Source organism: Erythrolamprus reginae, chromosome Z (assembly GCF_031021105.1).
Source record: "Erythrolamprus reginae isolate rEryReg1 chromosome Z, rEryReg1.hap1, whole genome shotgun sequence".
NCBI classification, from domain to species: Eukaryota; Metazoa; Chordata; class Lepidosauria; order Squamata; family Dipsadidae; genus Erythrolamprus; species Erythrolamprus reginae.
Genome location: NC_091963.1, coordinates 143,209,886 through 143,222,461, shown reverse-complemented (window position 1 = coordinate 143,222,461; position 12,576 = coordinate 143,209,886). Strand labels below are relative to the sequence as shown.

At 43.4% G+C, this 12,576-nt stretch overlaps 1 protein-coding gene across 1 annotated transcript in view; it reads right to left on the bottom strand.

Moving 5' to 3' along the window:
* LOC139154428 (uncharacterized) overlaps nt 1–12,576 on the bottom strand; it is a 39,636-nt gene that overhangs the window by 1,686 nt on the left and 25,374 nt on the right. The window contains exons 14-18 of the mRNA XM_070729021.1: nt 11,045–11,162; nt 8,506–8,675; nt 5,309–5,406; nt 2,738–2,844; nt 518–583 (exon numbers count right to left, since the gene is read on the bottom strand). Of these exons, the coding sequence (XP_070585122.1) occupies nt 518–583; nt 2,738–2,844; nt 5,309–5,406; nt 8,506–8,675; nt 11,045–11,162 (559 nt within the window). The remainder of the gene's footprint in view (nt 1–517; nt 584–2,737; nt 2,845–5,308; nt 5,407–8,505; nt 8,676–11,044; nt 11,163–12,576) is intronic.

Sequence of the window (12,576 nt, the reverse complement as noted above, 5' to 3'; positions counted from 1 at the left end):
TTAGCTCATGTTTAAATAGATGGTTAATAAATTTAATAATTAATAAATTAATAAATCTCACCCATGCAGCTCCCATTCTTCTCCATATTTACCTAGGAGACAGTGATGGCGAACCTTTTTTGGCTCGGGTGCCAAAAGGGTATGTGTGCATGCTAGTACAGATGCATTTGCCCACACTCATGCTCTCACCCCATGCATTGGCATTCCCCGCACTCTCCCCCTCCCGCGCATGATGCACAGTCTTCACAACGGACTCCTGAAGTCTGAGCAGAGCGAAAACGGCCAAAAAGGCTGAAAATTAGCTGGCCAGTGCATGTGTGTATGCTTTAATTGACATAAGACAATGGTTCGTGTGCCCTCTGATATGTGTCCATGTGCCACATGTGGCATGCGCGTCATAGGTTTGCCATCATGGACCTAGGAAATTCTAGCAATCTTATATTGCACACCTGTAAAGAAGAAAAACTGATACCTTTAGATTCCTTTTTTTTTTTTACTAATAACAACAAAAACTCACCTGTTGAAGCGCCACTTGCTAACCGTAAGACCTTATGTCCATGTGCAGCCCTTTTCTTCTGGTAAGCTGCAAGAGGCGAGTGATAAATTGCAGCAGGGTGTAAGAAAAACAAAAAACAAACCAGTTACTGTGTTTTGCCTACAGTCATTGATGTAGAAAAGGGGTTCGGTATTTAGGGGACGAAAGGGAGGTAGTGTGGAAACAAAACCGCTTTGGGCCCTCCCCTTCAGGCTTTGCAGAGGGTTGCACTACATTTCCCAGCATTCCTTGCGATTTGTCTCTGTTGGCTTACTCTTGGCAATTGAACCCCCAACCCCCAAAATTCTCCAACAAGCATTGAATTCTGGGAGTTGAAGTCCATGTATCTTTAAGTTGCCAAGATGGAGAAGTCACTAGACTAGTCTAATAATATCTGAAGAACCTCAAGTTTTGATTTGGGCAGTTCACTCTGGTTCAGACAACTGTGGCTTGGTTAATTGTACAGGTAGTTCTCAACTTACAAGAGTTTGCTTAGTGGCTGTTCAAAGTTACAACAGCCCTGAAAAAAACCCCTAAATTCTGACCATTGTTCACACTTATGACCATGGCGACAGCCCCATGAGCATGTGATTTATATTCAGATGCTTGACAGGCGGTTCATATTTATGTCCCAGGGCCAGGAGATCCCCTTTTGCGACCTTCTGACAAGCAAAGTCAATGGGGAAGCCAGATTCACTTAACAACCAGGTCACTAATTTAACAGCTGCAGTGATTCACTTAACAAACATGGCAAAAAAAGGGAACTTGGTTAATGACTTTTTCATTTGGCAACATAAATGTTGGGCTCAACCATGGTCATAAATCGAGGACTACCTGTGGTTTATTCAACAAACTACAATGTCTGAGGAATCATCCAAGCAGCTCATTCAAAATTAAAAAAGAAAACCATGTGGTAATTTAGCAAAGTCTATAACCCAGATCTGTTATAATCTGTTCTTCAGTGGAAGTGGGACACTGCCTCTTCGCACTGTGGTAATGTCAGAATATTCATGTTAACAAGTTCAACCAGTGAACAGGCCTAGCAACTGAGTCAGGCAACTGAGATAACCACTTCTGAGTCTGTGCAGAGAATTGAAACTGAGAAGCTTAAGCTTAAAGATGGGCATGGCTCAGTCTGTACTCTCCTCTCTGTACTCTTTGCTGAAATGAAACTAATTCCTGCCTGTGTTCAGTTGAAGAAATAATCTGCAAATGGTATTGTAAATTCATCTGTTATTTTATAAATAAATTATTGAATATCAGTCATCTGTGTGTGCTTCTGGTTTTGGGGTGGCATGCAAAGGAGATGAACTCACTTAAGAATATTTTATATCAGCATCTTAGATTTGTTTAATATAATCCTTTGCACGAGTTATATTCTCATGTTTTGCTACTCAATTTTAGCATATTATACTGCATTTTAACTTATTATTTATTCAAATTCCCTATATTTTAGCCAATTTTATTGTATTTTAACCAGTCACAGTTTTATGATGACCGATGTGGTCCTTTTCCTCGCTTTGATATGGTCAATTGACTAATCAAGTAAAGTTGATATTGATTGATTGATTGCTAATGGTATTGTAAATTCATCTGTTATTTTATAAATAAATTATTGAATATCAGTCCTCTGTGTGTGCTTCTGGTTTTGATTTTGCAATGAACTTAACCCCCCCCCCCCCCCAAATGAAATATATTGAGGAATATTTTTAAAAGGCAGAATATTATGTTTTCCTAAATGAGAAAAGGATGAGGGGTTTTTTGAGGCAGGAAGCAGCTTTAATCTTCCTGCTCCCTAAGCAGAAAATGAGGAGGCACCTTTTAAAAATGCAGATTTGGTAATCCATTCAAGACAGGATATTTTGAAAATGGAGGCAGAATGGTAGGATTAGAAGAAGCCCAGGGCAATCCAAAGCCCCTTCACTGCACCAACCCCCGGCAGTTCAAAGTCACTGAAACCTAGGCGCTCAGATAAACCATACACCAGAGATTGACCAAATAAGCTCAGACAAGGTCCTGAGATTTGCATTTCCCCTTTTGCCTATAGAGCCAGCTATGACCTCTCCATAACCCCTTCATGACTCCCACCGGAATCTGACAACCAATAGAATACATGTTCTTGCTTAGGAACAGGAAGCTCAACTACAAAGCCCAGAGAAGGTATTGCTTTAACTCGGGATCTCCAGCGGAAGACATTCTTACCTTTGACATGAAAGAGGTGAGGTCTGGCAGTCACACCCTCCCTCAGTAATTGCTGTGCCCATACTCTGAGGTTCTCACTGAGCCGGTAACGGCAACGCAGAGTCAATCTAGCAATCCAAGAGGGGGGGGGAAAGCAGTGCCATGAGGCCTCCCATCACAATATTTGACATTTTACATCCTGACTGTTGCAACGCGCTGTTTGTGGGCTGCCCTTGAAAAACACCTGAAAGCTCTGATGGGTTCAAAATGCAGTGGCCTGCAAAGTTTGGTGAAAACCCAGGTGTGCAAATTGTGTCGCCTCTCCAGCCAGAGTTGAGTTGCAATTTGCTTTCCAGGTGCCATTCAAGTTGCTGGTTGTCACCTTTAAAGGCATGCGTGGCTTGGGATCAGCTTATCTCAGTGATAGCGAACCTATGGCACGGATGCCACAGATGGCACATGGAGCCACATCTGCTGGCACATAAGATGTTACCCTAGTTCAACTCCAATGTGCACATGCGTGCCAGCCAGCTGGTTTTTGGCTCACCCAGAGGCTCTGGGAGGGCATTTTGGGCTTCCGGAGAGTCTCCGCGGGATGGGGGAGGGCATTTTTGCCCTCCCCAAGCTCCAGAAAAGCCTTTGGAGCCTGATGAAGGCGAAAAACGGGCCTACTGGGCCCACCAAAGGTTGGGAAATAGGCTGTTTTAGTCCTCCAGGGGAAGGGGGAGGCCATTTTCGCCGTCCCCAGGCATTGAATTATGGATGTGGGCACCCATGCATGCGTGATAGCCAGGGTGGCACAGCAGGTAGAGTGCTGTACTGCAGGCCACTGAAGCTGACTGTAGATCTGAAGGTCAGCGGTTCAAACCTCATCACTGGCTCAAGGTTGACTCAGCCTTCCATCCTTCCGAGGTGGGTAAAATGAGGACCTGGATTGTGGGGGCAATATGCTGTCTCTCTTAAAAAGTGCTATTGCTAACATGTTGTGAGCCGCCCTGAGTCTAAGTAGAAGACCGGCATAAAAATCAAACAAATAAATAAATAAATATGCAAAAAGGGGAAAAAGGTTCGCCATCACTGGCTTATCTGAAGGACCGGCTCTTTCTGGTTACATCCAGCCAACCCACCAGGGTGGGGAAAGGCAGGGAATGCTGTGGGTCGCCTCTCCTAAGGAGTCCCAAAGGTGCTTTCCCAAGAGGCAACTGGACTTCAGAGGTGAGCTTCACCCTGATTCAGGAGAACCCATAGCTAACATTACGGCCAATTCAAAGAACTTCCAAATCCCACCCATAGGTGGCACCTCTCACCCCACCCAGGAGTTTACAAGCGGCCTGTTTTGGAAGTAAGGAAAGTGCAAGGCCCACATGGAGGCTCACAGAGGCTCAATCCTCCCAGAGGCTTGAGGAAAGCCTCCAGAATAAGGCGAAAATACACACACACACCCGGCCGTGGTGCAGAAGGCTGGCTAGGCCACGCCTACCATGGCCAGGCCTGCTCAGTAACCAGACAGAGAGAACCCGTTGCTGAAAATTTTGAAGCCCACCCCTGATGGACTTTCATTTGTTTTTCCTTGAAGAGGTTTCGCTTCTTATCAAAAGAAGCTTCTTCGGTTCTGTCAGAAGACGATCTATCAGAAACATAGGAAAAAGCAAAGAAAACCCAGTTGCCTCTTGAAAATGCACCTTTGGGACAACCATGACTTAGATCACTGAGAATCTGCATGGAACCTCTCATAAGGAGATACATCTGGCAGGACTCAGAAGAAAGGCCTTCTATGTGGTGGCTCCCACCCTCTGGAAAAATAATCCCTGCACTGATTATACCGGCCGACGTTTTGATACACTTTCGCAAGACCCCTCCCGAAGACCTGGTTTTGCCAACAGCCCCTCAAGTGACTAGTTTGATCGATTACTATTGTCACCCAGTGCGTGAGGAGAATTATTGTTTATACTGTTTCCATATCGTGTTTTATATTTTTTGTAAGCTGCCTCCAGTCACTGTGATTGAGCAGGCAGACATATAAATGGTCTACAATAAATAAATATCCAGCAATTGATTCAGCTAGAATATTTCCCTTTAGGACAGTGCTTCTCAATTATTTTCTGTTATGCGCCCTTCCCAGGAAGGAGTAAATATTTCGCGCCCTCCCAACTCTCTGCTGACATGCATCTCGCGGCCTGCCCTGCCTGAACCGCCATCCCCGAATTGCGCCCAACCGCAAGACGCACATCCTATCTGACACTTGTACCGGCACCTCAGTTGCGTTTCTCTGCATTGTGTCCAGGGCAGCCTGTTCTAAAAGAAAATATCTCACGAGTTTGAGACGTTTGATTAAACTCATGAAAGGTTTTCTTTTAGAATTGGCTGCCCTGGACACAAGGCTGAGGAACACGACGGAGGTACCAGTACAAGTGTCAGGTAGGACTCACATCCTATTTCCTGAGGCAAAAAAGCACATATTTTCTGGGGTCACGTGTCCCCCCCCCCCAGGCATTGCTCTGCACCCTCCCGGGGGGGGGGCACCCCACTATGTGAGAAGCACTGCTGTAGGAGTGTCATTTTTTTCCCTCTCCCCTCCCCACCTTTTTTTACCTATAGTGCGGGTCCCTGGTTATGATGGGTTTTGCTTCCGGAATTATCTGTCTCCCAAAGATCACTTCATTTTCGTACACCAAGTAGTCTTCTTCAAACTGAAAGAGGACAGGGGGGGTGGGGGAAAGATGATGCAAAACATTTAACAGATTAATAGAATTGTAAGGAACCTTGCAGGCCATCTAGTCCAACCCCCTGTCTATACTGTATATATCTTCTCTTCTATCCCTATATCTTTCTTCTATTCTCTCATTGATTATTTTATTCTATACTCTCTCTTCTATTCTTTCTCTAGTTCTATTTCCTCGAAGGTGTCCTCTATTACCTTCATTGTGTATTATTGTGTATTGGACAAATAAAATAAATAAAATAAAACAATAAAATAAAATAAAATAAAATAAAATAAAATAAAATAAAATAAATAAAATAAAATAAAATAAAATAAAATAAAATAAAATAAAATAAAATAAAATAAAATATAATATAATATAATATAATATAATATAATATAATATAATATAATATAATATAAAATAAATAAGGACCCTATTTCTGCCTCTAGCTAGGATCAAACTCACAACCTCCTGATTGCGAGGGAAGAGCTCCACCCCTAGGCCATAGCTGGAAATGTTGGCCAAACACTTCTCAGAACATATCACCGAGGGCCAATTCTGCAGCACAAGACAAGTAGTCCTCGAACTTATGACCAAAATGGGGTCCAATGTTTCCTGTTACTAAGGGGGAGGATTGTTGGGTCACCGTTTCCCCGCTTGTTCTGACAATCTTTTTTGCCACAGTTGTTAAGTGAACCACTGCAGTTCTTAAAGTTATTAACACGGTTTGCCAAACCAGTGCAGAAGTTGGTGATAAATTAATGGCTTGCCACACTAGCTATAGAAGGCCTGATGTCTATGGGAACTTGGGAGGGGTGATTTTCATGAGGGAACAGATGCAGCCACAAAGCATTCTTTCAAAATGTTCAAGGCCAACCTATGCCCACCCACCTGGGTGGAAGCGGAAGGAGGACTTGCCACGCTGGCACAATCTGAGTGGACAACGTGACAAGTTTTTGGGTGGGGGCCAAGGGATGTGAACTTTCAACTGGGTGGGAAACTCGGATTCAGGTTTCCGAGTGTAGGTGCCAGGACGGCTCTGGGAATAAATTGTAACTTTGAGGAATACTTTGACTTGGACTCTAATTTAGTTTGGATGCTATCTGGAACCTTGACACGGTTCTTAAGTGAATTGGGCCTCCCCACTGGCTTGGTTGGTCAAAAGGTCGCACAAAAGGGGATCACTGCAACCAACATAAATATGAACCAGTTGCCAAGCTGATTTTGAATTTTGACTCAATTTGAATTTACATCTGAATTTTGATCAAGTGACCAGGGGGATACTATAACAGTGATTTTAATAATGGTCATGATATGTCATTCATTTCAGTGCTGTTTTAACTTTGAATAGTCACTAAATGAACCGTTGTAAGTCAAGGACTACCTGAATATTTTATTTACTACCGAGGACACCCAACATTCTTGCATTTCAAGGTCACACACAGAGAGACCCATTGACACAGAACTGTTATAGAATGAATCTTAAAATGTTGAAATATCTCCTAAACTCAGTGTCAGGTTTCTGTCGCCAGGCCATCACAGTTGTGGTCAACCTTTTAATAGGAAAGTGAACACAAGAACAAGGGAGCACAATCTGAGGTTAGTTGGGGAAAAGATTAGAAGTAACGTGAGAAAATATTATTTTACTGAAAGAGCAGTAGATGCTTGGAACAAACGTCTATCTAATTTTTTTTTTTTTTTAAACCCTGAAATAAGCACTTGGCCTTATTGCCATGCACTCAAAAGCCCGATTGGGCTTATTATCAGCGTTGTCTTAAAGTTATGCATATCGGGGCAAAGAACCCCAATTATACCTACCAACTGATGGGGACCAAGCTTTCTGAGACAACCCAAGAAAAAGGTCTTGGGATATTGGTGGACAGCTCAATGAAGATGTCAACCCAGTGCGCAGCAGCAGTAAAAAAAGCAAATTCCATGCTTGGCATGATTAGGAAGGGAATCGAAAATAAGTCAGTAAGTGTTGTATTGCCTCTGTACAAATCGATGGTAAGACCACACTTGGAGTACTGTGTACAGTTCTGGTCACCACACCTCAAGAAGGATATAATGGAACTGGAAAAGGTGCAAAAAAGGGCAACAAGTATGATCAAGGAAATGGAGCACCTCCCTTATGAAACCAGGTTGCAACGCCTTGGTCTCTTCAGCCTTGAAAGACGGCGTTTAAGGGATGACTTGATCGAAGTGTATAAAATCATGCATCGGATAGAAAAGGTGGATAGAGAAAATTTATTTTCTCTATCACACAATACTAGGACGAGGGGGCACTCCCTAAAGCTCACAGGTAAGAAAGCGAGGACAAATAAAGGGAAATATTTCTTCACCCAGAGAGTCGTTGGTTTATGGAATTCACTTCCAGAAGAGGTCGTGACAGCTGTCAGCCTTCATAGCTTCAAGGCAGGATTAGACAGATTCATCGATGCCAAGTGTATTGGTGGTTATTGAAACAAATGTCCATATGCCGCCTCTATGTTGGTTGAGACAGGCAGGATTCGCTTGGGTACCATTTGTTGGGGGTCAAGGGAAAGGGAGTGTTTTGCCTTGTCCTTCTGCTCAAGATCCCCATGTACAATTGGTGGGCCATTGTGCGACACAGAATGCTGGACCCGATGGGCTTTGGCCTGATTCAGCATGGCTCTTCTTAGGTTCTTATTTTGGGGGAAGCAGAACTCCCAAATCCCACTCCTGGTTGGCCCTGTCCACCATACCCCTTTCCTCCTAGGAGTCCCCATGTGGCCTATTTTGAATGCTTCTGTCCAGCATTAAACCATCTTTCCCATCAGCCTCCATTGTTTCCAATGTCTTTCTCCCAGCTTGGAAGTGAAGCAGATGGATATTTGTTCCAACAGCTTCATTGTGCCCAAAAAGCATCATAAGAGACTTGCAATTTCCTTCAGAATCGAAGCCTGAAGGTAGAGGATTTAGCACAATAGGGAAATAGATCTTCCAAGGAGCAACTGATACTTCTTGGATAATGGACAAGTCCTCCGAGGCACAGCTGCTACTCTAAACTCAAGTTCCTCGTTATCCTGACTCCCCATCAACATTCCAACAACTCTTACTTACTATTTTGACGGTACCACAGGTAGTTGCAGAGAAGGTAAATATGGCCTTGGTGTCATCCACTAGTACAGGTTTACAGTTCTTATCCCGTAGATGAGTTCTACTAGGATTTAACTCTGGTTTGGTATCCAAGCTCAGCACGGTAGCAATCATAGTTCCATTGGGAAAGCACACTGCAGAATAAGGACAATGAAATAAGTTTAATTTGTAAGTTTTAATATAGATGTTTTTGATGTTAGGTGTCCAGTTTAGATCTTGTGAGATTGTTGAACCTAGAAATTTGAAGGTCCCTAGACAAAACAGTATCAACAGTAAAGACCTTCAGATCTCTAGGTTCGACCATATCGTGAGATGGACACCTAACATCAAAAACATTATCAAAAAAGCATAGCAAAGAATGTTCTTTCTGTGCCAACTCAGGAAGTTCAAACTGCCCAAGAAGCTGCTGATAAAGTTCTACAGAAGAATCAATGAGTCTGTCATCTGCACCTCTGTAATTGCAATTTTCCCCATAAGAATCAATGTAAAAGCAAATAATGCATGTGGTTGTGGAAACCACGGGGAAGGTGGAGGCCCTGTTTCCTCCCAGGAGATTCCTAGAGAGGCCCCACGGAGGCTTCTCCCTGCCTTTTCTGGCTCTATTTCCTCCCAGGAGATTCCTAGAGAGTCCCCACAGAGGCTTCTCCTTCCCTTTTCCGGCCTTGTTTCCTCCCAGGAGATTCCTAGAGAGGCCCTGCCTTTTTCGGTTACAGTTTCAGAGGCTTGGGTTCTTAAATGGAAAATGGTTCTTGAGAAGAGTCAAAGTTCAAAGTTCATAAGCGGAGGCATTCTTATTCTTATATTATTAATTTTCATAGTCTTTCTTACCAATTGCCTTTTCATAATCAGTAAACAAAGATATGAAGCTTAAACACATTTTAGCTGTAATACATAACTACAATAAGAGCATGCAGAGAACTGCAGAGCAAACCTAGTAGTGAGTAGCCATTAACAGTGAGTAGCCAGACAAAAAGAAACAGAGAGGGTGACTTAGAGAAACAAATTATGAAGTCTAGCTCCCTCTTGTGGTGGTTTGCGAAACCTCAGCTAAACAGAAAACCTGTATAGTGTTCCTTGCCACTTCGCGGTTCACCTTTTACGGACTCGGTGCGTTGTGGATTTTTTGCTGCATTTTGGGCTGTACTGCAAGCTACTTATGCTGATCACCGGCTGCCAGCAGTTTGACAGATCGAATCTCTCTTCCTGAATCGCCCATAAACAGCGGTGGGAGAGAGAGAGAGAGACAGAGACAGAGAGAGAGGCACAAAACTCAGCCCGATTCCTCTCTCCTGCACTCTCTCTCTCTCCCCTGCCAAAACTATGAGCCATCGCTGCTGCTGCTGCCGCTGTCAAAAATGCATAAACACTCACCGCGGAGTGAACATACTGACAAGACTGGCGCAAAAAAAAGAAGCCCCATCTGCCAGGATGGCAATCTCCTCCTTCCCCGCCGCAAGGGGCAGGGCAGGTGGAAGAAAGGTGCCTCGAGGACAATCCCGGCGTCCAATCGGAGCGCTGCTTTTGCAGCTGTGTGCCTTTTGCAGCTTGGGATCTGTAGTTTCATTGTAAGCCATTTTGTCTGAGGCTGGCTGCAACTTTCCCAGAGAGCGAGGACGGTTCTTAACCGCGGCGTAAAGCTACTCCTTTCTCTTTTTCCTGCTGCAGGTGAGGTTGAGACCGCAGGGTAGCCTGCTCGCTCGCTCGCTCGCCTGCCTTTTGCCCTCAAAGAGAGCTGGAAATGTAGCCGGACGAAGCTGCGTTTGCTCGCCAGGCAAGGGACACCAATTAAATCGCTTACTGTTTTACGTTTACAGTGTTCCTACTTCACAGATTTTTGTTTATCGTGGGCCCAGGGGAAGAGCCTTCTCTGTGGCGGCCCCGGCCCTCTGGAATCAATTCCCCCCAGAGATTAGAACGGCCCCCACTCTCCTTGTCTTTCGCAAATTACTCAATACCCACCTTTGTCGCCAGGCTTGGGGGAGTTAGGATATTCCTTCCCCTAGGCCATTACAAGTTATGTATGGTATGTTTGTGTGTATGTTTGGTTTTTATAATAAGGTTTTTTAGTTGTTTTATTAAATTGGATTGTTACATGTTGTTTTTTATCATTGTTGTTAGCCGCCCCGAGTCTGCGGAGAGGGGCGGCATACAAATCAAATCAATCAAATCAAATCAAATCAAATCAAATCAAATAAATAAATAAATAAATAAACAAATAAACAAATAAACTTAACACCTGCAATAAACGAGAGAACTCTGCATCTCAATTATATATTGCCAACCCAACTGTTTTGGACAGAGTCCTAACAACCATTACTCTGCTAAACAAATAATTCTCTCAATGCTGTCAAACTAGGTTGAAAGACCTAGCAGATCACTTAATAGATGGTCCAGCTACAGTTAGAATAGAATATTTTATTTGACCATATTTAATTAGGCACACAAAGAATTTGTCTCCTTCCTTGCATAAGCTGTCAGTATTATGCTATACGTTTTGACTCACCCAGCATTCTTCCAGTAGGGAAGACACAAGATTGGGAGAACTCCACAGTTTTCAGCAGTGTCTTGTTATCCCGCAGGCTAAAATCTAGCCGAACAGTAACTCCGTCAAGAGAGATGTCCTGAGCCATGGAGGAAAGACAGAAGTTGGAAAGGGTTCTGTAGACACCTAGCACCCACCCTCTTCTAGAAGAATGAAATATTTAGATAAATATTTTTAAATAGGTAGAATATTATATTTCCCTGATGAGAAATGGAGAATCATGCTCTTGGAAAGCAGCCCCACCTTCCTTAATAGTCCTCAGCGGCTGTCAGCATTTGAGAGATAAAAAAGAAAGCTAGCTCTATTCATAAGCAAATACCCTTACCCAAGATCCAACAAAGGTAGGATTAGCCCTCAGCATAATAGGAACTTCCCAGCAAGCCCCTTCATTGCATCAGGCCAAACTTCAACCAAACCTAGCTCAGACAGACTCCAAGGATTTATACATGGTTCCATGAGAGTTTGACAACAGCCACTAGAATACATGTCCTTGCACAGGAACAGGAAGCTCAAGTGCAAAGCCCAAGAGAAGCTAAACTCCCTCCCTCCCAATTCTCAACTCCATGTGGTCAGTTGTCTCAGAAGCACATGTGCTTGGTGGTTCTGCTTCCTCAGTCAATGAACCCTCTTTTCAATCAGCCTCCAGCTTCTAATTTGTCTCCGGTATCTTTCTCCTGGCTTAGACCTGGACATTTCTTCCAATAGTATCCATGCCAACATCCCAACACAACATGCTCACCTTGGAAGGTGCAACATCATCTCTTTACATTTCTGGCCAGGACAAAAGACGAGAAACAGGGAAGGGAAAAAAGGTCTTCACCTGCTTGACCTTGGTCTGTTTCTCCAGGAATTAAATAGCTCTCTGGGTTTGAAACATTGAAGGGACTTTCCTTTAGGCCAAGGGTCTCCAAACCTGGCAACTTTTAAGACTTGAGGACTTCAATTCCCAGAATTCCTCAGCCAGCTAAGGAATTCTGGGAGATGAAGTCCACAAGTCTTAAAGTTGCCAAGGTTGGAGAGCCCTACTTTAGGCTTCCTTCTCATAGAATCAGAGGGTTGGAAGAGATGTTCTAAAAAGTCTTTTAGTCCAACCTCTTGCCCAAGCAGAGATCTTCATATCATCCCTCCGTTTATGGGGCTGTCCAACCTGTGCTTGGAAACCTTTCGTGACAAAACCTCCTCTCATTCCAGGAGGGAGGATGGCTGATAATAATCTCTTGCTTCAAGATCAGGAAAATCCTCATTTAGGTTTCAATCTTCCTTGGTAAGCTTTTCCCCATTGGTCCTGCTCTACAGATAATAAATCCACAACCTTCTAATAGCCCTTTAAGTATATAATGCAATTCAAATAGAAATAATACTTTTCAGGTTATTTATAATGATCATAGACCAGCATAAAGAATGTAGACTGCAATTAGATTAGATTGCTAGATAGCAGTAGTTTACATAGATAACTAGATAACTAGATAGACAATTGAACAGATCAATGGACG